The 25972-nt window shown below is 38.2% G+C and overlaps 1 protein-coding gene and 1 pseudogene across 3 annotated transcripts in view; both read right to left on the bottom strand.

The window, feature by feature from the left end:
- Positions 1–3652: 3652 nt before the first annotated feature.
- OXCT1 (3-oxoacid CoA-transferase 1) overlaps positions 3653–25972 on the bottom strand; it is a 131529-nt gene continuing 109209 nt past the window's right edge. For all 3 annotated transcript variants that reach the window (XM_003925893.4, XM_074386277.1, XM_074386271.1), the window contains 3 exons: positions 16493–16573; positions 10797–10898; positions 3653–5377 (listed from right to left, as the gene is read on the bottom strand). In XM_003925893.4, the coding sequence (XP_003925942.1) occupies positions 5336–5377; positions 10797–10898; positions 16493–16573 (225 nt within the window). In that variant the 3' untranslated portion in view covers positions 3653–5335. The remainder of the gene's footprint in view (positions 5378–10796; positions 10899–16492; positions 16574–25972) is intronic.
- Positions 23808–24920, bottom strand: LOC104651035 (large ribosomal subunit protein uL13 pseudogene; annotated as a pseudogene).

Raw genomic sequence — 25972 nt, 5'->3', positions numbered from 1 at the left:
TTTGCCTCGTGGGTGGCACCATCCTTTTTACTTGACAACTACCCATTTCCTTATAAACTGGGTTGTGTATAAGAGCTATGAGGTCAGAGGGTAAAAAATCTGAATATTTGTTCCATTAGGATTAGAGAATTTGGACTCTGTTTTATAGCTTACCAAAGAGCCACAAATCTAGCTCTATTCAGGGGATTTAATTCACATCTCATTAACTACCCTGGCAAAATCCAACATTAGCCCTGAAAAGCTAATTTGATTAAAGAACTGACAGACATTACTTCTTTCCAACTAATCTAGTTAATTTTAATCGAGGTAATAATGTCTTCCTGGCAGGTTATTATGAGAATCAAATAAGCTAGCTAACATATTTTGGGTGCTTTATAAATTATGAAGTGTTAAACATGTGATCATTGCAGATCTCTTTATTCCTCTGTCATGCCCTCAAGATTCCACCTCTTGTTTATTTCTCTTTCTTTTCTTACCTCTTCCCAAGAGGTCTTACCTAGTTACTTAGCCGAGGGAACTCCTCTAAGTCTTGTGTACTATGACCCATGTATTCAACCAGCAAATTTATTCCACAAATATTAACAGAGCAATTACAGAGACAATTTGGAGAGTTAAGTACTCCAACCCCAAGAATGCAAAATGGGAGAAGCTACCCCCAACCCCATATCAAGACAAAGGGTCTTCCAAGAAAACACCAAGGTTTTATATGTCTCGCTTCTGGAACTGTCTGATTTCCTCTAAAAAACTTTAAAGGGCAAGAGATAGAATACCTGCTGCTAATGAATGAGACAAAAACAAACAAACAAAAATGGCTGTGTTGTATATCTGGGATCCGGTAGTTTGTCAGCAGAAATAGGAGTGTTTCCAATATACACACTGTGGGCAACAAGAGCCAGGGGAGAGTTGCCTGAGGCCCTTTCCAAAAAGGCCGTCAAGAGTGGCCCCCCATGAGGGGGTGATAATGACCACAATCAAACACATTTGGTTCCCATAGACAAAGGAGTTACCAGTTAGTTGTCTGGAGTGGTGTAGGCATCATGCTCATGGAAGCTGCTGAGTAATCCACAAAAGGTGTTTGGATGATTTTACACAGGTATGTCAAACTATATGGAGGTAGGATCTTCAAATATGTCACATAGATGCACTCTGATCACATACACTTATTGGTATTTATACTTAAATCCACTTTGATATTCAGTATTGTCTCCTGTGAGAAGGCAGTGTAGACATTAAATAAAAGGACAGAACAATGAACAATTCTGTCTCCAATGAAACACAGCATTTTTAAAAGATGTCAGTTTTACAGTCAGATATTTTGATTACATCTTAGAGAACCACAGTGGAAAACAGTGTATTCTCCCCCATTTTAAAGATGGAGAATCTAAAAATAAGTTTAAGAAACTCGAGACATTTCTCAAAAGACAACATTTATGCAGCCAACAAACATATGAAAAAAAGCTCATCATCACTGATCATTAGAAAAATGCAAATCAAAACCACATTGAGATACTATCTAACGCCAGTTAGAATGGTGATCATTAAAAAATCAGGATGCTAGAGAGGATGTGGAAAAATAAGAATGCTTTTATACTGTTGGTGGGATAGTAAATTAGTTTAACCACTGTGGAAGACAGTGTGGTGATTCCTCAAAGATCTAGAAATAGAAATACCATTTGACCCAGCAATCCCATTACTGGGTATATACACAAAGGGTTATAAATCATTCAATCATAAAGACAAATGCACATGTATGTTTATTGCAGCACTGTTCACAATGGGAAGGTCTTGGAACCAACCCAAATACCCATCAACGATAGATTGAATAAAGAAACTGTGGCACATATACAGCATTGAATACTATGCAGCCATAAAATGGGATGAGTTCATGTCATTTGCAAGGATGTGGATAAAGCTGGAAACATCAGTCTCAGCAAACTAACACAAGAACAAAAAACAAAACACCGCATGTTCTCACTCATAAGTGGGTGTTGAACAATGAGAACATATGGACACAGGGAGGGAAACATCACACACCAGGGCCTGTTGGGGATTGGGAGGTTAGGGGAGGAATAGCAGGGGGTGAGGGGCTGAGGAGGGATATAGCATTAGGAGAAATACCTAATGTAGATGATGGGGTGATGGATGCAGCAAACCACCACGGCACGTGTATACCTATGTAACAGACCTGCACGTTCTGCACATGTACCCCCAGAACTTAAAGTATACTAATATTACTACTACTACTAATAATAAAAGAAATTCAAGATTACACTCTGAGAAAAGGGAGAAAGTTCACGCTAAAGAAACCCACCTATTGATTAAATCTTTGCTTATACTTCCATTGGAATAACATCCCAAACTTGTGCCGAATATACTGAGATTGGAAGAGAATGAACCTCTACCCATAACCTCCCTACTCACTGGCCACACCCAGAAATGCTCTTGTGTTCTCTGGGCTCAGGTACAGGCAGTTTTCTCATATTCTGCATAACTTCTGTAGGCAACCAGGTCCCTCTCAGAACTTGAGAATATGGCCTGCGTGCCTGTAATCCCAGTTGTATCGGAGACTGAGGCAGGAGGAACACTTGAGGCCAGGAGTTCCAGATAAGCCTGGGCAGCAGTGACACTCTGTTTCTACAAAAAATAAATTAGTTGGGTGTAGTAGTGCAGACCTGTAGTCCCAGCTACTCAGGGAGCTAAAGTGGAAGAATCGCTTGAGCCCAGGAGGCTGAGGCTGCAGTCAGCCATGATTGTGCCACTGCACTCCTGCCTGTGTGACAGAGTGAGACACTGTTGTGAAAAAGAATTTCAAAAGCTGTATGATTTCACTGTTGTTACAGGTGACAAAAACTCTGCTCAAGCAAAAAGGGAGATTTATGAACTCTGTCCAGGCATGGTTGGAGGGAAGCTGGCCATAGGCACATCCAGAACCATCGATCCAAATACCGCTAGAATGCCCCCCGCAACACACTTCCTATACAGCGCCATGTTTTTGTGTATCAGTTTATTTCTCTCCAGCTGGAGCTCAGCTAGGTGTGTACATGTGTGTAGTGTAGAGATGGGGTATTGGTGACAGATTCATATTCTTATGGCTCATAGACCTAGAGGAGTAAGAAAGTAGCCTTCTCATCTGCTTTTAAATGTTGGAGAAATAGACTGGTACATCCTGGGTCATATGCACAACCCTGGGTATAACCACTGTCCACAGAGGAGAGCTACCAGAAGTAGCAAATCCTGGGGATGCGCCCACACCTCTGTTACCAGAGGAGCAGCAACACAGATGCTGAGCAGACTAGCACTAGAGCCACTTCAAAATGGAAATCAGCTGAGCACTAGGCAACTAATGTGTACGGTAAAGGAAAATGCTACACAAAAGTGAACAAGTATTCACACATGAAGCCTTGGATATATGGCTTTTATAAACATAACAGGCTCTGACAAGGAGCAAGTTGTGAAGCCCAACATTCATTTCATCTTTCTAGAAGAACAGTATCTTTTCTCTGGTAAGATAAAAAAAAAAAAAAAAGCAACAAGCTGAACAGAAGTGGTGATGTGTGCTGACTTTATTGCTGGCTATCTGGACAATCTGTTGCATTATTCCCATGTTTAGCAATGCCATCCTCAAGTGAAATAAAGGACAGTCACACTGATCTATATTACTTTGAAATATTTATTGTATTTCTTAATGCCTTTCTTCACATGTATAGCATGCTTTAATCAAGAATATAGTCATCTACTTAGAATCACATTATCTTAAAGACGCATACTGGAATGACAAGCAAGTTTGAAGATACAATATCAACAATTCTAATCACATGAATGTATTACTCTCATGGACACTGCACATTCTAAGAAGGGTCATTTATTCTTCCCAGTACTGGAAAGGTATGCATTTAACCATGTGGCCAGCCAGAAAGGCTATTTTATATGGAGTGTGTTACTCATAAAAAGCCTGTCCTTTTTCTAATATTGTATATTACACAATTGTAGCTACATCTGAAGAGAAGTGAGTTTCAATAACCACCATCGCCTAGAAACATGAATAAGTTCCTATATTTAGGACAGAGGAATGATATATTGCACTGTACTATGCCTACCTTTCTCCAGAGGCCAGCTGTCTCACCTGTTCTTCAGGGTGTCTCAAATTTTTACCCATCTGTTGTTATCCGGGATGCCTCTGAAGTGATTACCATGCGCTCCTGTCTGGTATTGAGGATACTTCTAAGGAAGATTCTTTCAAATCTAATCTATCCACCACCACGTTTATTCCCTGACACTAAAAGTTCACTGACTCTATGTCCAAGACTTGTCCATCACTATTTTCCCTAGTTGGATAAATCTGAATTAAAGGCAATTTGTTAAAGGAAGAAGCCTTGGCAGAAGAAAAACCATTGCTCTGTAGAAGTGTCATTCAATATTTAAAATCTTCTCTGAACCAAAACGAGAGCCTGTAATTAAAATACCTTTTATTTTTTAACTCTGCTCTCATTGCTACTAAGGATTCATGGTAAATTATCCCACACAGCCCTTCTTAGCCGGTGAGGCAGTACAGTACAAGTAGCCCACTGGGCCTCAGTAACAGAAATATTCTCAAGGATCCTTGAGGATACAAAGGAATATTGGACTATTTTAAAATGAGAAAACTGAGAAGATCAGTTAGGTTTCTAGGCCTCTTCCTATAAGAAGCCTTAGTCTTTGCAAAGCACAGATAGATGATTCATTTGAAATGGTTACTTTTCCCTGCCCTCCGCCGCAAGGTGATATTCCTGCTTGCCTTCTTGGGAGGCAAGAAGGCTGTTTAGCTACAAAGCAATATGGGAGGAAGGAGGATGCTCTAGGGATACAAGATGTAATCACAAAATCAGAAGCCCCAAAAGAAAAGTCAGAGGAGGATGAAGAAAAAACAGTCATGAAAGAAGACAACATATATGTGATTTTGCGATTAAAATCACATATATGTTATCTTTCTTTCAGGACTAATAATAGTTAAGAGGAAAAGCACATCAATTTCTAGGGCCCATCTTGGGGAAAGGGTCATATTTTTAGCATACATACCATATTCAGTGAAGACGCATTCAATATAATTATCAATTAGAAAAACAACCTTCTCAGCACTTAACAAATGAGATAATTATTAATGCTCCTTTTCCTTTTTATTAAAATGTCACAGCATGCCTAGAGAACATTTTATATGGCTGCATAAAGCCTGAAACACTAGAAGAAAACTAATCAAAAACCACTTGTTAAATACACGATTATAATTATCGATGTCCTTTCAATTAAATCCTATGTTTTTAAAATGAAAAACACGCAGCCTGGTACCAATATCCACATTTCAATTTGCGATCTGCTGCATTGGCATGAGTTTTGGTGAAACCTGGTAAAAGAGGAAAAAAAATCAAATTATAAAAAAATGGGATGATATAAATCTCTCTCCTTTGAATTTCCAAATTTCAATCATGTAGGCAACAAGAAGCCTTTCCATGGACATTCCCTGGAGTTTCCATATGATTTTCCACTCTGAAACACTGAGACAGAACTGTTCTGTTTACATTTTGAGTATTTCGTAGTTCTCAACCTTCTTGTGTTAGCTCCTAAGATAAGGATGAAGGAGGCTGGCAACAAGGAGCTGGTGGAAGAGGAGCAGAGGGAAACAAAGTATCCCAATAACCAAGCCCCTGTCAGATGGATCACTGATCTCTGAGACGATGCCTCTGAGACTTCACTTAAGACATAGCACAAACCCCAAATCTCCAAAACCTCCAAATAGATTCAACCAATTCACAATTTTGTTGAAAGACGCTGTATGTAATTTTTGTATTAACTAGATACATATTAATGAAGAGATGTATGGTCTATGACAAATCTTATCAGAAATTTCATAATCAGAAAAGAAATGATACAAAGGCAGTAAGAGGATTCCAAGTTACTAAAATATGAAAGTAACAGCATTAAAACAATTAAATGTTGATAATAATTATGTTACGCGTATAAAACAGCAAATGCTTTTCTGCACATCCGCAAGCAGAGAAAAGTGACAATGAGTCTATATTTAAGGTAGAGCTGGTTGCAGGAGAAACATAAATAGAAGTGGTCAACTTTAACTGTGACAGATTTTTCAAAGTGTGGTACCAGGTTCAGATTCCTTAATTCAATATGGCAAATATTGATTGGGTTCTAGTTAGTAACAGTCTCCACGGAAAGCACAGCAGGAAATACCAAAATTTGGGTCTTTTTTTTTTTTTTTTAAATTCTCAAGGATGTGGCAAGTGAAATGAGCCCAATTAGCATTTTACCTTCCATAATAAACAATATTTTCTTAAATTGATAAATGAACAAATGAATGAATAAACAGATAATTACATAGGCCTCAAAGAACTAGAAGGGAAGCTCCTAATAGAGGTTAAATCAGTATTAAAAAGTGAAAGAACAGGCAACTATTTGGCTTTGATGAGGTTAAATATTTTTAGTTCATTTATAAATAATTTCTGCATCAGATCTTCACAATTAACTCATTATAGTATCAAGAGTTAATGTCCTGTCATCCATTTTTCTACTAAAATATTAAATCAGAATGACAAATATGTCTACTAAATAATAAATAAGAATAAATGAATAAATAAGTTCAGCATGGTTTGGTACATAGCTTAGGATAAATGAGAGTTTATTATGACTTATTTCTAAGAACAGACATATAGACAAAATAAACAGAATAAGTAGACAAAAGTAACATCATATATATGCACAGATCTTCAACTCTACTAAAAATAACATTTAGTATTTAGATAATTATGTCTCACAGTTCATTTTTTTAAAACAACAGAGTATCTGCAGAAATAATTTAGTGAAAGTTTTTTTACTACATATCATTTCCCACAGTTGCTCCATATAACTTCCTTTAAAAAAAAACTGGACACCTTAATTTTTTAAATTAAACATCTGATCCTTTTTCTTGTCATGTCAGCCCTATTTTGAACTCTTAATGACATTTACATTCTCAATGTGAAAAATGACATCAAAAAATAAGATAAAGCTTTATATAGACTGACTTTGCCTGCTTTGTAATGAAAAACACATACTAAACCACCATTTCTCATTCCGTTTCCCCAGTCTCATCAACATTGTAAATTCATGCAAGCCAAGGGAACTTATTCTGCCATGTGATCTACATGCTAAGCACAGGATAACATGATTTAGGTATAGAAGGTAAGCCAATGATTTGTCTTCCCAGTGCATTACTATTCCAAAAGCATATTGTTTAACTCTGGTAGAATGCCAGTTCATAGTAGATACTAAGAGTATAAATTTATTTAACTTGGCAAGGAATATCTGCAGCTGGATTCTTTCAGATTCCACTGCAAACATATCAATAAGCAATGCTTTTACTAGTTTTGGGTTTTTTGTTTGTTTGTTTGTTTAGGTATATTCCTGCCTGAAGAATAAGGCCAAGGCTCTTGGGAGTAAGAACTATAAATTAGTTCTATTCTACTCACACTTTACAGCTCAATATGGAACATACATTGGGTATGTATGACTTGTGAGGCCTGGAAGTTTATTCTACCACATAATGTTTAAATACGGATTACATTTTTAATTTTTTAAGTTAAACATACGGTTTTCAAAGACACCTATTTTACATAGCTTAAGCATTCATCAGAAAATAAACAACCCAAACAACCTACTGAAAGCCAATAGTTTTAATAGTAAAAACTGCAATTACTTTTCCATCAACCCAATACTTTGGCCCATCAAGTAACTGCCATACGGAATGCTGTAAGTATAGACAAAAATAAATTTGAGATATTCATTAGTTTGTCACAGTTTTAATATGACATCATTTTGACTCTTTAAATATTTGGGAGGCAGACTTCTGTCAAAATCTGAGAACAATGGGAGAAAAATTAGCCAAAGGACTCCTTAAGTTTTGAACATGTTGGGCCCTAGAACCATAAAAGACTGACAGAAGACTATATCGAACTTAAAAACTTCCATGCACCAAAGTAAACAGTGAAAAGGCAACCTATGGAATGGAAGACAATATCCACAAGTCATATCTGATAAGAAATTAGCATCCAGAATATATGAGTAACTTTGACAATGTCACCAGAGAAATGCAAATCAAAACCACAATGAGATATCACCTCACCTCATGTAAAACAGGGCAACCATTGTGAAAAACAGTACAGCAGTTCCACAAAAAATTTAAAAGAATTATCATATGATCTAGCAATTCCAATCTCGGGGTATATATCTAAAAAATTTCAAAGCAGAATCTCAAAGAGATGGTTGCACATCCATGTTCTTTGCAGCACTATTCACAATAGCCAAGAGGTGGAAGCCACCCGACTGTCTATCAACAGATGAGTGGATAAAGAAAATGTGGTATATATGCACAATGAAATATCATATAGCCTTAAAAAGAAGAAAATCCTGTCATACATGCTACAATACAGATGAATCATGAGTACATTACACTAAGCAAAATAAGCCAGTCACAAAAGGGCAAAATACTGTATGATTCCACTCATATGAGGTATCTAGAAAAACAGTGGTTGCCAAAGTCTGTGGAATTAGCCTTTAATGAATAGAGTTTCAGAGCTGCAAGTTAAAAAAGTCCTAGAGATCTGTTGTACCACAATGTGAATACACTTAATATTAGTCGATTGTATGCTTAAACATGGTTAAGATAGTAAAGTTTTTTAAGGCTTTTGTCACATTTATTTAAAGATAGGAAAGCATTACTGAACAGCAACACAATCAAGCATTTGTAGAGCGTGAACATATGTACATGGCTCTACCAATAGTGTAGGGACAGAGGAGCATTTATTCCCCATTTCTCATATTCCATTCCATACTGAAGGACATCTATCTATTTGTTTAACTACCCTGGCCTCCGGTGTGTACCTTAGTGATGTAATTAAATGATGGTTTGGGCAGAGGAACTGTAACGTGAAACTCAGCCTGACTCCTCTTCTTCATTGACGTTTTCACCTAGAAAGCAATGCTCTGTTTTGCTCTCAGCCATGTGAAAGGAAGCTCAGCAATGAAGGCTCCCCTCTTGTAGGAGACCTGGGTTTCTCTGGTGCTGCCTATACTTAGGAGCCAAAGCCTCTGTATTTGTGGGTCTCATACCTGGGAAGCCTGCTGTGGCTGTACACCTAGGCCACCTCCCTCACTCCAGCCTGTATAATAGCAATGCTTTTACCTCTACCTGTCAAACTCCTTTCTCTCAAGGGATTTGGCACTCAATCCCTAAGAAACAGCAAAGTCCCTATCTTCATAGCAACCACTCTTTGAGGGAGGCTGATCATATCATTGGCCTCTCTAATTGTAAACAGCTCCTGACTAGAATCTTATTTTGGGTGTGTGTCGAAGGTTCCAGAAATATAGCAATATTTGCATTTCTGCAACAAAATTTCCACAGCCTCTACTGAAGTTCCAGACATATGTCACCTTAAAGATACTTTACTCTAATTGAAAACACCAACTCTCAATTAATACAAAATCAGAAACACAACTGTGACAGTCATTACAGATTTTTTTAAAGAAGCTGTTTCATGTGATAGCTAGAGATCATATATTTTTCCATTTTCCAAGATGTGCAGCTGAACATTAACATATTTTCTTCTCATTATAAATATATTTCATTGTAATTAGATTGGTTCTTAAAAGGGTATGAGAATTATATCCCTTTCTGATATGGTTTGGCTATGTCCCCACACAAATCTCATGTTGATTTATAGCTCCCATAATCATCATGTGTTGTAGGAGGGCCCTGGTGGGACATAATTGAATCATGGGGGCAGGTTTTTCCCCTGCCATTCTCGTGATAGTGAATAAGTCTCTGATCTGATGGTTTTATAGAGGGCAGTTCCCTTGCACACACTCTCTTGCCTGCTGCCATGTAAGATGTGCCTTTGCTCCTCCTTTGCCTTCCACCATGATTGTGAGGCCTCCCCAGACATATGGACCTGTGAGTCCTTTAAACCTCTTTTTCTCTATAAATTACCAGTCTCGGGTTGTCTTTATTAGCGGCGTGAGAATGGACTAATACACATTCCTTCATTTCTTCAGAGACATTTTAGTTTTACTTTTGGTTAACTTCAAATAGTTTTCAATGCCATTACCTAGGTGATTGATTTATGAATAAGCACTTATATTAAACAGCAATGATTTATATTTCAGTATTTTTCTGTTTTAAAAGGGGATTTGGAGGTTTCTTAAATAGATACTCTCCTGATGTATTTATCTACTTTGTAAGTCTGAGTGTTTCATGCACTTATCTTCAAATACAGGGCACATCTGTTTTGTGATGATTAACCTGGTGATGCCAGAGACCCAACATTTTAAGATCTTCAACAGATGAAATATGGCATATAATTTAGAGAAAGTCATAGATGGGTCTAAAAATAAGGAAGTATCATTTCTCCATATATGGCTGACATTTTTCAGCTAATCAAGTTCAACCACAGCTGATATATAACCAAAGAATAGAGTAATACAAGGGTTTTCACGTAAAGTAGCTTAGAGCTAAAGCTTGACCTTGTTTCTAGCAGCTTCTGGTGGTTCGTCCCCCTCCTGGCTTCTGAGTCCTGAGCCAAACCTTGGCCCTTGAGTCAGAGCACAACTCTGTTCCCACCTGCTTTCATCTAGAGACATCCTTCCTTCTACTCCTGTTAACTGCAAAGGTCAACTCCAAAAATGATCACAAATTAATGGTTCATGTCTTGTAAACACCCATTAATAAAGCCTATAATATAGGACAAATGGCTCGATTTGTTCATATAAATACTTACTGCAAAATCACACCCAGTACTCTTCTGTATGTCATCCACTGTCAGGCCTTCCCAGAGCTCAATCAGAGTCAGCCCTTTCTTCTTGTCCACATCAAACACTGCCTGTCAGAGTGGGAAGAAAAAGGATAATGACAAATTCCATCACAATAATTATTAGATGGCACAAAACAGAAATAACCTCTCAAGTTCTATAAAGGAAAGACAAGACCCAGGAAAAAAGAAAAATCAGCAGTGAGGGAAAAATGTCAACTGTAACTATGATATTTTGGTGAGAATAAATGCCAACTCCCTAATCAGCAATTAGTTGTGGAAGAGTGTTGATGCCAGAAAATAAATGAGTGTTGACCATGGCATTTGTAACTATTGCAACCAGCTTTTAAAAACTACCTTTCTTCGGTTTAAGTCTAACACTTCTGGCCAAATGTCAATTAGTGATTAATAATGATTTGAACAAAGAAAAGGAATGAAGAAAGAGGGAGAAAGGGAATATTTGGAAGGTAAAAGCACATGAATGGGAAAGCACATGATGGGAAAAAGTTTATAAATGCTATTGGGTAAAGAATTACAGGAAACAGAATAAGGTGCTCTGAAGTGTCAAGAGTAATTATAAGAAGATAGCTATCCTGGACCTGAAAGACATGCAGGTAAGTGTTAAAATTTTCTCTTTAAGTCCTATGAAAACACATAGTCTCAAAAAGAGTGCATAGGAATGTCCTCCCTTTGCTATGCAAATCTATGAAGATGCTTGTATTTATGACAAGCACCAGAAAGCCAATCTCACCTGAAACATTCCATCATTCTAGTCCATAACACCAGGTGTTGGTAGTGCCAACTGGCATAGCTTGACCTCAGCAGATAGACCCAATCTGTTGTATCTGATTTAGAACACATGCTTTCACACTTAGAAATATAATAACTCGAGTGGAAGTGATCTAGAGGTCACTTAACATAACCTTCCATCCAAGAATTCTTCAAAACATTCTTCTCAGGTAATCAGTGGGGCTCTGCTTAGATACTTGCAGTGGCAGGAGGCTCACTTATTTCAAGGCAGATTGTTTATTGAGGGGAAGCTCAAACTATAAGAGCTAAAACGCTTCTCCTATGGCTTTAACTCCATGCTACAGTTATTCTCCAGCATATTAAGCACTGTTCCCTCTTTTCAGTTCTCATGGTTAGTTTCATCTTTCTGAGACTTAAATGTTACGCATCCCAGAGCTTCCCTCTCCGCTCGAGTTAACCTAAATTCAACTATTATTTGGAGGCTTAGAATCTTTCTTTTTCTTTTCTTTTTTTTTTTTTCTTTTTTTTTTTTTTTTTTTAAGACAGAGTCTTGCTCTGTTGCCCAGGCTGGAGTGCAATGGCTCAGTCTCTGCTCACTGCAACCTCCGCCTCCCGGGTTCAAATGATTCTCCTGCCTCAGCTTCCCAAGTAGTTGGGATTACATGCCCAGCTAATTTTTGCATTTTTATTAGAGATGGGGTTTCATTATGTTGGTCAGGCTGGTCTCAAACTCTTGACCTTAGGTGATCCACCTGCCTTGGCTTCCCAAAGTGCAGTAATTACAGGTGTGAGCCACCATGACTGGTCGATTTTTCAACTAGCTTAGAAGTCAAATCTTGAGTTGTCATTTTTGAATATACTCCTAACTAGGAGGGCAATATCAAGAAACAGCAACATGGAGAGAAAAGAACCCTGGCTTTTGAGCTGAATGAGAATTCCACTCTGCTGCACAACAGTTATGCAGCCTTTGGTAAACCTGTCTTTGCATCTGTAGACATATATAATAAAAATGTACTTCCCAAGATTGTGATACAGGACAAATGTAAGAAAACATACTCTGAGCACCATCCCTGAGACAGTGGGGGCAGCATACAATTATGCTTTTACTTTTTACTCCTTAGTTGCGAAACATCTCACTTGTATGTGAACCCAGATCAAAGCCCTGAAATGATTATTGACTTCAGTTGATTAATATTTTCCCCCAGAAACAAAATATCACTGGGATCAGTGATAATTGCACTCTTGGTTTGTCTGATGAATTCAGATAACCTGGTTGATGTTACTGGAAAAGATAGCTGAAATATAAGATGAAATATTTCAGTAAACTTTCCTTTTGCTTGAACATTTTATGCTCCAAAAATGTGTTTTTTGGCAGAAATGTGTGTTTCAAGAGGAAAAAAAAAAAGGATAATTTAGGAATGTTTGGATACTCATTAGCTTGCTTCATTTCAAAATGACAATTAATTTTTGTAAATGAACACTGCAGAAAATGTGTCTGGAGCACTATTCATATGATTTGCTTTTTCTTGCATTCTGAACAACTGTCAATATATAAAAATAGAACAAATAAAAAAAGAGCATCTGGATTATGTTATTAAGAACAGGCATGGAAATGATTTGGAAGATAACCGTGGTATCATAAATTTAAGGCTTCAGTAATCACAGAGAATAAATCTATGGCAAATTGACTTATTTCTTTAAAAAATCTTGTTAACATATTTATCAAATCTTAATTAGATATATTAGAAAGCCAAGTATCTATAATTTAAAAAAGGAAATTTGCTTTTGAAATATTTAGGAAACTTTTTGTTTAGTGATATAAGGTGCAAACAAAAACTTGACCAAAATGGATACAAAACCTAAAAGCCACAATCAATTGTTCAACTATCAAGATTATTGAAAGTACTTTGTCTAAGAGATAAATGTTAATTACTTTATCACCATGACAAAATGTTGCATTATAGATAACAGTTAATCACAGCCCAGGTGCTGGTGTGGAAGGGCATCTTTCATTACCTCATTCTAACTGCTCAAAACTAGGAAATCAGGGTCATAGCTTCCTCCAAATCCGCTTTCAAAGGGCAACTGGATGGAATTTTCTCTGGATCTGATAATGGCATTCTAGTCCCTTGCCAATGAGGGCTGGACAAATTGTTTGCCCTTAATGGCACTGCAATCATTACTCATTCAACAAGTATTTATTGAGCACCTACTATGCACAGAGCACAGCAATAAACATGCAACATTCCTTTCCTTGAGGTACCCAAAGTTCCAGACATAGATGCCCTTCTCCATGCCCTTGCTCCAACCAGTTCCACAAGCCACATTTTCTTCACATCTGTGTGACCCTGCATGTTTTCCTCCTTTTTTCCAGAAGTTCTTTGTTGTTTTTCTTTCAACTTATGAAATTCCTAGGTTGGATGCAGTGGCTCACACCTGTAATCCCAGCACTTTGGGAGGCTGAGGCAGTCAGATAACCTGAGGTCAGGAGTTTGAGACTAATCTGGCCAACACCCCATTTCTACTAAAAATACAAAAAAAATTAGCCAGGCATGGTGGCGCATGCCTGTAGTCCCAGCTACTCAGGAGGCTGAGGCAGGAGAATCGCTTGAATTTCGGAGATGGAGGTTCCAGTGAGCTGAGATCATGCCACTACACTCCAGCCTGGGTGCCAGAGTCAAAAATAAAAATAAAAATAAAAATAAAAACCCACAAAATTCCTACTGATCTTTCGAGGCTCACCATTCAATCCAGTTTTCTCAGCAAGAAAAGCACAGTATTCACCGTTTTGGGTTGTCACTATGCCAAACATTAGATAAACAGTGGCAAGTGAGACAGGCAGAGATTAGAGTTTATTTCAATATAGTGGCTTGTGCTAAGTTAGGATAAGTAAAAGAATTCAGAGAAGCACCCAGAAGATTTGGGGAGGGATAGGGAAGACTTACCAGATAAATATATAGCCAAGAAATAAAGGATGACCAGAAATTAGCCAGATAGATGGGGTGGGAAGAATATTCCAGAGAAAGAAAGAGGATGTGCAAAGTCTCAAAAGAAGATGGTCTAGGGAAAAATGGAACGTAGTTCACAGCATTTTAGTATGGCTCAATGGGGAAAAGTTAAAGCAGAAAGAAATACGCTAAAGGAGAAAAGGTACGTACTATGAAATGCATTGCAAGATATGTTAAAAGCTTGTATTTAATAACACCAAAAAGCTTTCCCTGACACCTCTGCCCACACTACTGGGCAGCTTTTCTCCATGTCCCTAGATTAGCATCTGGTGTATATCTCCACACGGCCTTTATCTAGTCAATTACTCTGACTGCTAGCAAGGCTGGCTGTTTGGTGTCTCACCCTTCTTCTGTGTTGTCCTATAGGACACAGGCTTTGCTTTCCTCCTTTTTGTAACCCACTGTTGGGAACAATCTGGTTCAAAAGTTTTTAAAATGACAGTAAAGTTAAATAACAATGTAAGTTATAGCATAAGAACACATTAGATTATGAGTGCCAAAATGAACAGTGGGCTACTATGAGAATAAATTGTTGTGTGCTAAGATGGTGCAAAACCTCTTCATCATGAAGAGGTAAACTGCATAAGGTTTAAAGGACAGGTAATATTTGGGGAGGCCGAGGATCAGATGGGAGGTATGGCAGGTAGAAGCACTGAACTGCTAAGAACAAGGGCAGAGCACATGTGAAGTTGAGGAGAGAGCTGAAGGAAGGAGGAGAGGACCCATGGGAAGAGTGTTTCTGGAATGATCTTTAGAAAGACTACCACTTTATTCAAAAGCAAACAAACAACAGGGTCAAAGATTGCTTTGCTTTTATCTTCAAAATAATAGATTATTTTCAACAAGCCCTGTTCATAATTTTCGGGGGATTCATGAATGGTAAAGATTCAGAATAGATGGTGGGATAAAATATTCTGCCCTTTTATCTACGTATTCTTCTCTATATGTTACCTTCATGGCATCCAGATTAGCAGTCCTGGGGAAGGCATCATTTAGATCAGAACCTCCCTTAAAAGTGGCTTCTGGGAATAATAAGCCTCCTAGCCCACTTCAAAGCCTGCTTTAGGGTGCTTGTGCTCACACCTCAATTAGGTTAGTCAGTCAGATTAATGCCAAGACACTAACGCTATTGTTCTTGGCAAATGGAACAGCACTAAAAAAACCTGATATACATAATTCTGTTTTGTGACTTCTTCAAGGTACTGAATCAAGAAAACACACCCTCCTAGCTGACTTATAAGCTTTAAGTTGTTCCGACATAGTAGGTTCAAATCTTAGTCAGAAGGGTAACTATAGGCAGCTGCTGGTGCTGCTCCTCTGGTCTGAGCAGCTTTCAGTTGTACTACTGACCAACATGTTCCATCTAGTAAGAAGAATCTGGAGAGGCATCATGTGTTTTGAAACCCCACTCTATAAAAGAAAGCAGAAATCATGCAAGAAACTGAATACATTTCTTGGCTTACTGTAGGGCCTATACGATGATTTGCACTGAAAGAATTAAAAACTCAACTTACACTGGATTTCTTAAAATGAAATCTAAAAATTTGCACTTGTGATTAGAAAATGAAGAAATATTTATAACTTTGCATATATCATCATCCAGCCTGACACTTTAATAGTCAAAATATAAAGATCAATAAAGCTATTCTCTGATTATAGCACACTATCAAAGTTATCAAGGGCAATGATTCAATTTTGTGTGTATGTTTCCAGAGAGTTGCACATAAAGAATTCTACATTTAGAAACATTAAATTGATGAGTTTTCCTATTCTGTCTGCCCATAGGCTAAATTAATCCTATGACAACTGGTATAATACACTCTCAGAAGGTAACAAAAATTTCTAAAAATGCTTACTTAAAAGGTGGTAGTAGATAGTAGAGAAAATAAGAGAAAAAGCACTTTTTACCTTTTCAGTAATAATCCGGTTGACACATTGCTTTCCAGTCAATGGTAATGTACATTTCTCCATGATTTTATGTGCATTTCCCTGTTTTAAAAAGAAAACATCAAAGAGAGTAGTTAGGAAGCAATTTTTATTTAGAATTGGTATAACTATAAGATAAACAGGAACTATCAGAGAAATTGTCTCCTAAGTACAGCCTGTTTCAGAATTTTTGCACAGTTATGTTTTTTACTCTTTTTGGAGGCAGCTTCTGCCCTTGAAATAATTTAGAGAATGCCGATAAATGGCCAAAGGCGGAAATGATATAGTTAGGAAACACCCTGCCAGAAATTTGACTTCTCAAGCCTCAGCCTTGTGTCATTTGATGTGATATTTCACTAATATCCTACTTTTCCCTTCCAAGGAATGGTCTCCTTAAACAACATGAGTAGCCGGGCACGGTGGCTCACGCCTGTAATCCCAGCACTTTGGGAGGCTGAAGTGGGCGGATCACAAGGTCAACAGGTCAAGACTATCCTGGCCAACATGGTGAAACCCCGTCTCTACTAAAAAATACAAAAATTAGCTGGGCGCGGTAGCACGCACCTGTAATCCCAGCTACTCGGGAGGCTGAGGCAGGAGAACTGCTTGAATCCAGGAGGTGGAGATTGCAGTGAGCCAAGATTGCACCACTGCACTCCAGACTTGTGCCTGGCGACAGAGCGAGACTCTGTCTCAAAAAAAAAAAAAAAAAAAAAAAAAAAAAAAAAAAACCATGCAAAGATATCTGCCCAGGATGCAAAGTACATGCAGAACACAAATGTGTAAGTCCTCTTTCTAAAAAATACTTTATCCATTAAAAAACGGTAATACATATATGGAAAACAGCAGTGCCTTTCCTCCTCTTAAACTTGCTCTTAACTGGAATCCATTTTAGCCAGTTTTTTTTTTTTTTTTTTTTTTTTGCATTTTCTTCTATGTTTCTATACATTTTCTTCTTATATCTACTTAAAAAATATTATGTTTACCGTGCTATTTCTTGATTAATCAATTTTAGATAGTATTTAGACTGATTTCCTATTGTGGCAGAGGAGGACTTAAGAAAAATTAAAAGTGGAAAAAATGTCTTCCATTGACTCCCTCCTCCAGCCCTTCCTCCCACTTACAATGTAGAACTGGCCTCTGAGGCACATTTGAGGAACATAGTTGAAACATCAGCTCTGAGGATCCAATCTTCAGTTCATTTTCTTCTGTTTATGACTTCTTTATGACTTTTTAAGAGTCAAGCACCAGGAGCCTAAATAACTGTCTCCCTTGGGGCTGACAACTACTGTAACAAATTCTAGATCTTCTCCAAAAATGACAAAATGCTTCTATTGCTTTCTCTTGGATCTAATGCACCACATGTGACACCACCATCATCTTTAGCCATCTCAATGTTTTAACTGCTTAAAAGCGCACCTATTGTTTAGTTTATAGCTCTTCCAAAATTGGTGTCAGACCAACTATATAGACAGAGGCAATGAATTTCAGGTAGGTGGGCTTCATTATGATTTTATTTCTTGTGATAACCTGACAACTCAGCAATGCACTAGTAATGAAAAGGCTTTAGTGTACTTAAGCCAGTGCAAGGCATAAAAGACATTCAGTAGTTTTTGAATAAATGCATGTAAGAATGCATGGGAAGAGAAAAGGAAGTCTATTGGGGACCTTGGATAGATTAAAAAAAAAACTATTACCCTAGTTTAGTCAAAACTGGTGCTAAATACATATGAATGAAGTAGACAGACATAACACCTTTTAAAACAATTCATAAATTTCTGGATCTTACTGTATAACAAAATTTACAGTTGCAGAAATAAAGCCTCATTTTCACTTCACTTCTAATTATTTTTCTTTTAAGATTTCAAATTCTGCACATGACACAGAAGCTAAATTAAACAGCTGAAATTAATGATGAATATTCGAACTTCTACAGTTGTCAGGTCTCCTTACATTTAATATAACTCAAGGCATGTCACAATGAATGCTGGGCCTGACTTCAAACAAAGTGAACTATTTGCCGGCCTCTGAAGAACATTTTCTGCAAGGAGCTGTTACTTGGTTTTCATTATTTAAGCAAGATCTACACCTGGCGTGAAAGCAGTCACTTGCATTTTAATGAACAATCAACTTCATTTTAGGAGGAATCAAGGATTTCAACTGACAGAATTGGCTGTGTCCTACCAACAGAGACCCTTTTCCAGACCATTCTCTGCATACACACTAGAGCATAGTGGTTAAATGTGGGACCAGAGCCAAAGGACCTGTGTGTAAAACCTGGCCATCCCCCCCACTGTCTCTGTAAGGGCCACATGCCCATGCCTCCCCATCCACCCTACCTCACAAGATTTGTGTAAGGCCTAAATGAAATGCAAGGGTCCAGCACTTAGTGCTCAATGGATGTTAGCTGATACTGTTTTTATACAATCAATAATTAGCATTTCTCTAACCTGCCTGGAAATTAAGTTCCTCTATGATGTCTAACACAGGAGTATGTATAAAATGGCCTAAATACAATTCCTGAGACATACAAAACTAGTAAAAACACAACACAAATATGGGGGCAAACCATATGGCTTGCCTAAGAAACTGGCATTAAGTGTATTCCTGCAGTTAGAACAATGGAGCCAGATGATTCCATTCACATTTATAGTGACAAGACATAACACAGATCCAAGAAAAAGAAAATGAGATGCAGAAAGATTTTAAAATGTCACAATTTCAATATTCAATGAAAGGTTAGCTATGAAACCAAAATATGACTAGCTCCCACGTTAGCACGCTACTCTAACCATTCTGGGCTGAGCCCTGCCGTGTGCTATGGCAGCTGCATACATTAGTGACTCACATAGGAGGAACAAGTGCTGAGTTTTTAGCATGTAAAAATAAATCCTAATAAAGGAATGCATTACGTTGTGCCAGTGAAAAGCACTGCATTAGGAGTCCAAAGACCAGGTTGTAGTCTGCAATTTAAGTTTTTTTGGTTCCTTAAATTCTTTGTGCCATAGTTCTCTCTTATCTTTTATCTCATCCTCCTTACTTGAACATTGTAGGAATCAAATGAAATGCTCTGAAACTGCAATAAACTAGGATGGGTTGAATCTATGTGCAAATATCCAGAGTTGCTCATATCTCCTTCATGTTTATATTGTATTTCTTTCCTTCCCCATGAAGAGTTGTCAGAAAAGGCAGAGAAATAAATACAAAGCATAGCATTTAAAATGCTCTTATCCCAGCACTTTGGGAGGCTGAGGTGGGAGGATCACTTGATGCCAGCAGTTCTAGACCTCCCCAGGCAACATAGCAAGACCCCATTTCTACAAAAATTTTAAAAGTTAGCCAGTTGTGGCAATGCGTGCCTGTACCTCCAGCTACCCAGGAGGCCAAGGTAGGAGGATTGCTTAGGCCCAGGAACTCAAGGTTTTAATAAGCTATGATCATGCCACTGCACTCCAGCTTGTACAACAGAGAGACCTGGTCACAAAAAAACAAACAACTTTGACTAGTCCTGAGACTCTTGATTTCTCCTGCAGCACTTACAGGCCTTGAGCAATACACAGGATAATTCACCATTTTCAAGTGACTAAACACTCTAGTACTTTCTATTACTTGCTTCATGGTGATCTCTTTGATTCTTCAGACATCTGAATAAAATCCTGGGCCTAAGTTCTGCAGAATTAAACAACTCTAGCTAAATAGTAATAAATCGCTTTGCTATCATAACTAAGTTTCATGTTATCACAATGAACTTAATCCCAACTTTATCCCAACGAAATGATTTCTTGCATTTCATGTTAACACATTTTCACCCGAAATCTTTAAGAATGTGCTTTATATAAAACCTCATTTTATGCTCATCTTTTCTATTAAGTGTTTGTTAAATGTGGCTGCAACACACACACACACACACACACACACACACACACACACACACACGCATGCACATATTTTTTCTCTCAGGGACTTTCTTTGATAAAGCCCTAATGATCATACACAGAGAAGGTAAGTTCTGGGATTTGCTGTTCCTAAAAAGATCAAGACTTTCAGCCTTCGTTCATGCTGCCTGTTACCTGGAACACATACCACCACATACCCCATCACCCCAGGTTCAAACAGCAACACACTTCCTATTCAGGACTTCGCTCACACACCATCTTCCCTAGGAAAACCTTCATCCAGCATCCTCATCTGGTGTTACAGTCCCGTGTCCCATGGGGTCCCCAGTCTGTGGCCCTCTTGGGTGTTCCTGTGATTTCTCCTTCCTTCACATGTTGTAATCGTTGATCTCTTGCCACCAGCCCCACTAGATGCTGAGCTCATTAAGCTAAGACTATTTTTGTTCGTATGTACAGTCATGAGTAGAACATTAGGCAAACCACAGTGATCAATAGAGGCTGAATTTCTAATTCAAGGAACTCCAGAAGGGAGCTATAAAATGCCATATGACTAATGTTTGTGGACCACTAGAGGCTGCTTTATGGTTCTAAGATAGGTACTTATACATTCCTAGCATCTCCAAACTCACTAGAAGCAGCACAGGTCACAGAAGCACATGATGGGGCTTATAAGACTTTGGGAAGACAGATAAAGGTGTGGTAAAAGGAAGCAGCAAAGACACTTCAGGACTGTAGCACAAAACATACAAATATGAAAGTAAAGAGAGAAACAGTGAATTCGTTATTTTACCTCTTCCACCTGCTCCTGTTTAAAGCTTAAAGGCACTTGCTATAATTTGCTGAAAAGAAGGACTACAAAGCCTGAAGGTGACAAGAGAATATTAAATACTTTGCCTGGTGGAACAAGGAAGCCAATGGCAGGTCTCTCTTTGGGCTTGCCAAAATACCGTGGATGAAGTCTGATTATCAGCACCTTTGCTTCCCCCACCTAATCTCATGCTTAAATCAAGCATTCCACATATATACACTCCAAAGATTTAATATTTAGAAAATGCTGTATTACAAAATACATGACTGTCACATCACTACAGCTGATGTGGCTGGATTTTTTGTAATACAAACGATACATGCTTGTGGGTATGGATATCCCATTCTCCATGGTGTGATTATTTCCCGCTTCATGCCTGTATAAAAATATCTCCTGTACCACATAAATATATTCACCTATTATGTGCCCACAAAAACTTTAAAAAATTAATTTTCTTGAACAGAAAATGGGATTTGCTAAATAAAGAAAATCGAGGTACACAGAATAAAAGGACAGAATAAGATTACTAACACTGTGTTTGTCACGGGATATGACTGACCTCTATACAGCATCTATGCTATAGGGTTTTCAACAATTCATATAGAACTTCGGTGGAGAGACTCAGCTAACTTAGAAGCAGAGAACATTTGCTATTACAAATGATACATGGAGGTAATATATGGAGGCAATAAAAGTTTCTGGTTACAGGGATATTCTCAAGGGAAAGACTAGCCAAATGAAACAGTTGATACAGCAAGTCACTTCCCTGAAAACAGTCTTCAGGGTTTTGAGATCTTAGAATAGAAGGCCCGTTTTTTTATACACTGTATCATAAAAATCATTATCACAGACAAACTTATTTTTTCTAAGATCCTATGATCTCTAACCTCCAGATAGTAGAGCACAGAAGTCAGCAATAATTACTTTATCTTCTCTTTTCATTCATGAAGTGTTGTGGTACCTTAGAAAGCCTCTGTTAGCTTTCATTTTCCTTTCTATTTTAGAAAATCTGGATACTTGTGCACATAAATGCAAAATTATAGAATTCAAAGTGAGAAGCTTAATTAAATTCTGTGAGACATTTTAAAGAGCTTTATTAGTTGTTGGACCCTGTTCTGCTTTTTTCTCCCATATTATAACTTTTTTGCAGGTATTTCTATCATAAAGAAATAAAAAGGCAAAACCATGTAAGAATTGATATTGTTTAAAGGAGACATTTTTTCCCCAAACAGAACCTGGCTACTATATGTCCTAATTAAAGCTAGAAAAGAATTATAAGCTTTTGTAAATGGGAAAAAAGTTAAGCCAGCTGAAACTTATTAATTATGAATTCTCCTAACAAAAGAATACTTTTATTTTGAGATACTTTTCAATGTTGCTGAAAATTATCTGAAGAATGTCTCCCAAAAAAGAGTTTTACTTAAAAAGCCTTCATATTTGTTGGCTTTTGGTAATACATTTCATCCAAAATAAACAGGATTAATAAACTCTATTTACCTTTTATAATTCTTCTCCACAAAAAGTGAAGTCAAGATAAGATAGCTTTCAATTTTCTATAAGAACTGCTCTATCAGACACAAATTAAAGGCTAAAATAAAAGGATACTTGACTATAATTTGAATCAAGGAAAAGAAAGAGCAGCAGGCAAAGGTAAATATAAAAGGTTACCTAAACGGGAACATAGGTACACAGAAAGGTACATACATAAATATAACACTTCCTTTATAAGATTATAAACACAGTTGCATAAAACAATTATAAATATGTTCTGATGGGCAGATGACTGCAAAGACAGCTACAGTTTATATGCCAAAGGCAGCACAAGCCAGGAGAGAGTGAGCGAAGCTATATAGGAATATACTTTTTATGCTAACAAGATTAAGGTAATTCAAAATAAAAAACAATTCTTCACAAGGTTTATTCTCAATTTCAAAACAATTATTTTTTATCCCTTCAGAATCCAGACTTCCTGCTGTAAAAAAAAAAAAAATCTAAATCTGTTTTAGAAATAGAGCTCTCATTTTGTCTCCAAAATAAGAAACCAAGCTTTGTTCATTGCCAGTAAATGCCAACAGTAACTGAATTCCTTTGCTTTTGTGGTCTGAAAGTTATACTCAGGAACACGTTTCCATTATATGATACTGAGAACAAAACAGATTCTTCATATTGTTAGTGGTAATGGTGCTTGCCAGCAGAAAAGCTTAACAAAAGAAAAAGGAAGCCCAGAGGCAGAATGCATGGACTCTAGGCTTGGTTTTTCTTTTTAATTTATTGGACTACTTAACCTCTATGAAATTTCGTCTCTAGAAAGAAAATATCAAGACCAATCTCATGAGAGTGTTATAATAATAAAATGGAGACAGAAGCATGTAACAATTTGGAAAGGTTAGAAGTCCTTTCTATGTGTTCAAGGTGGATTATTTGAAAAATTAATTCAACAAGAATGTATTGAGCCATGATGAACATAAGGCTCTATTCTACTTAATGCTTATAACAGAGTACCTGTCTTCATGGAGTTTGCATTCTGCTAAAGAAGGGGGGATGAAGGATCGTCCAAAGAAGGAAAACTTCTGTTGTGTATAGTAAGGTAGAGTTTTTTTTTTTTTTTTGAATTAACAGTCTTTATTGGGCTCAGACCAGGAGTCCATGGGTCTTGAGGACCTCTGTGTATTTGTCAATTTTCTTCTCCACCTTCTTCTAGGCTTGTTTCTGTAGCCTCATGAGCTGTTTCTTCTTCTGGTAGTGGATCTTGGCTTTCTCCTTCCTCTTCTCCTCCAGGGTGGCTGTCACTGCCTGGTACTTCCAGCCAACCTCGTGAGCCAGGCGGCCCAGATAGGCAAACTTCCTTGTAGGCTTCAGATGCATGACCTTGAGGGCTGCAGGAACCACCATCCACTTTTTCTTGTCGTAGGGCGGTGGGATGCCGTCAAACACCTTGAGGCGGTCCAAGGCAGCCTGGTCTCGCTTGATCTTGTGGGCAGCAAGCCTCGCACGGTCCGCCAGAAGATGCGGCGGGGGGCCCAGAAGTGGTAGGGGCCTCGGGAAGGGTTGGTGTTCATCCGCTTGCGGAGGAAAGCCAGGTACTTCAACTTGTTTCTGTAGAAATTGCCAGAAATGTTGATGCCCTCGCAGCGAATGACCACCACCTTCCGGCCCAGCAGTACCTGCTTAGCCACGATGGCTGCCAGGTGGCCCATCTCTGGTATTTTGAGTCTGAGTGAAGTGAGGGAGTGAACCATGTGGATATCTGGGGAAAAGCATTCTAGGCATAAAGAATAACAAATGCAAAGGTGATACTTAGGATATTCCAGAAACTTTCAGGAAGTGAGTGGGGGTGAAGTTACATGGGCGAGAGAGGTAACAGATTCAGAGAGGTAGTTGGGTGGCAACACAGGGGGAGTCAACAAACCATGGAAGTTTCGGAGACAATAGTAAGGACTCTGGACTTGAATCTAAGTGAGATGAGAAGCCGTTGAGGGTTTCTGAGCTAATGAAGTAACATGATCCCATTTACATTTTGGAAAACAAAAATCACTCTGGCCACTGTATATGTTTAAGTGTGAGTATATTTTTTCCCACACAACCTTTTTTCCTTTGTTCTCTGACAAGAGGGACCTAATTATAAATCTCTTTTTTTAATTGCATTTTAGGTTTTGGAGTACATGTGAAGAATATGCAAGATTGTTGCAGAGGTACACACATGGAAGTGTGATTTGCTGCCTTCCTCCCCCCATCACCTATATCTGGCATTTCTCCCCATGCTCTCTCCCCAACTCCCCACCCCCCACTGTCCCTCCGCTATTTCCCCCCAACAGACCCCAGCGTGTAGTGCTCCCCTCTCTGTGTCCATGTGTTCTAACTGTTCAACACCCGCCTATGAGTGAGAACATGCGGTGTTTGATTATCTGTTATTGTGTCAGTTTGCTGAGAATCATGGTTTCCAGGTTCATCCACGCCCCTACAAAAGACACAAACTCATCTTAACATGCACCATCCTCCCACACACCAGTGTCTATTCGCTTATTTCCTGCAACACTTAGTCCCTGTCAGGCTGCCCCATCCCTCAGATCTCCTGCAAATACTCTGTACATCCCATGGGAAGCCTCTGTTGCTCCCCAACCACAGAACTGGGAATCAGGTGCCAGACTCTGCAGGCTCTGCTTTGCTCACCTTTCATCTTACGTACTGATTTACATGACTCTATACCCATGAGACTGAGCTGCCTGAAGGACCACATCTCTTTTATTTCCTCAGAGCCTATGATAATACGTTGCACATAGTAGGTCCTCAGTAAAAATTGTATGTCTGCATAAACAAGTAAATTAACACACTCATAAGGTAATTTTACCAAAATTCAAAACAAAACATCAAAGAATATTCCTCTGGTCATTCATAATGTCTAGAAGACAGAAGGCACTAAACCAGCACATTCATAAAACGTTAGCTTATTCATCTGTGATTTTACAGAGGTAGGAATAAGCCAAATAAGGAATGGGGACTGAATATAAAAGCACCTAAGAACAGGAAACACTATGATGCCTTTCTGTAGACCTTAGCAGACCTTAAATTCTGGGGGCAAGGATGAGGTAGGCTGCTGGGGAGCCAATCGCAAAGGCAGATGGGCTAAGGAGAACGAACCAAGCAGTGTTGACTATGTTTAAGGATTTTAAATAGCAACAACTCCATCCAGCTTTAGCTTTAGACTAGTTAGTCTGGCAGCCGTGTGCTTGATTACTAGGAGGGAGGGGCAGTCAGCAG

This window comes from Saimiri boliviensis, chromosome 1 (genome assembly GCF_048565385.1).
Source record: "Saimiri boliviensis isolate mSaiBol1 chromosome 1, mSaiBol1.pri, whole genome shotgun sequence".
In the NCBI taxonomy this organism is placed as follows: Eukaryota; Metazoa; Chordata; class Mammalia; order Primates; family Cebidae; genus Saimiri; species Saimiri boliviensis.
This window is presented reverse-complemented; position numbering and strand designations above follow the sequence as displayed.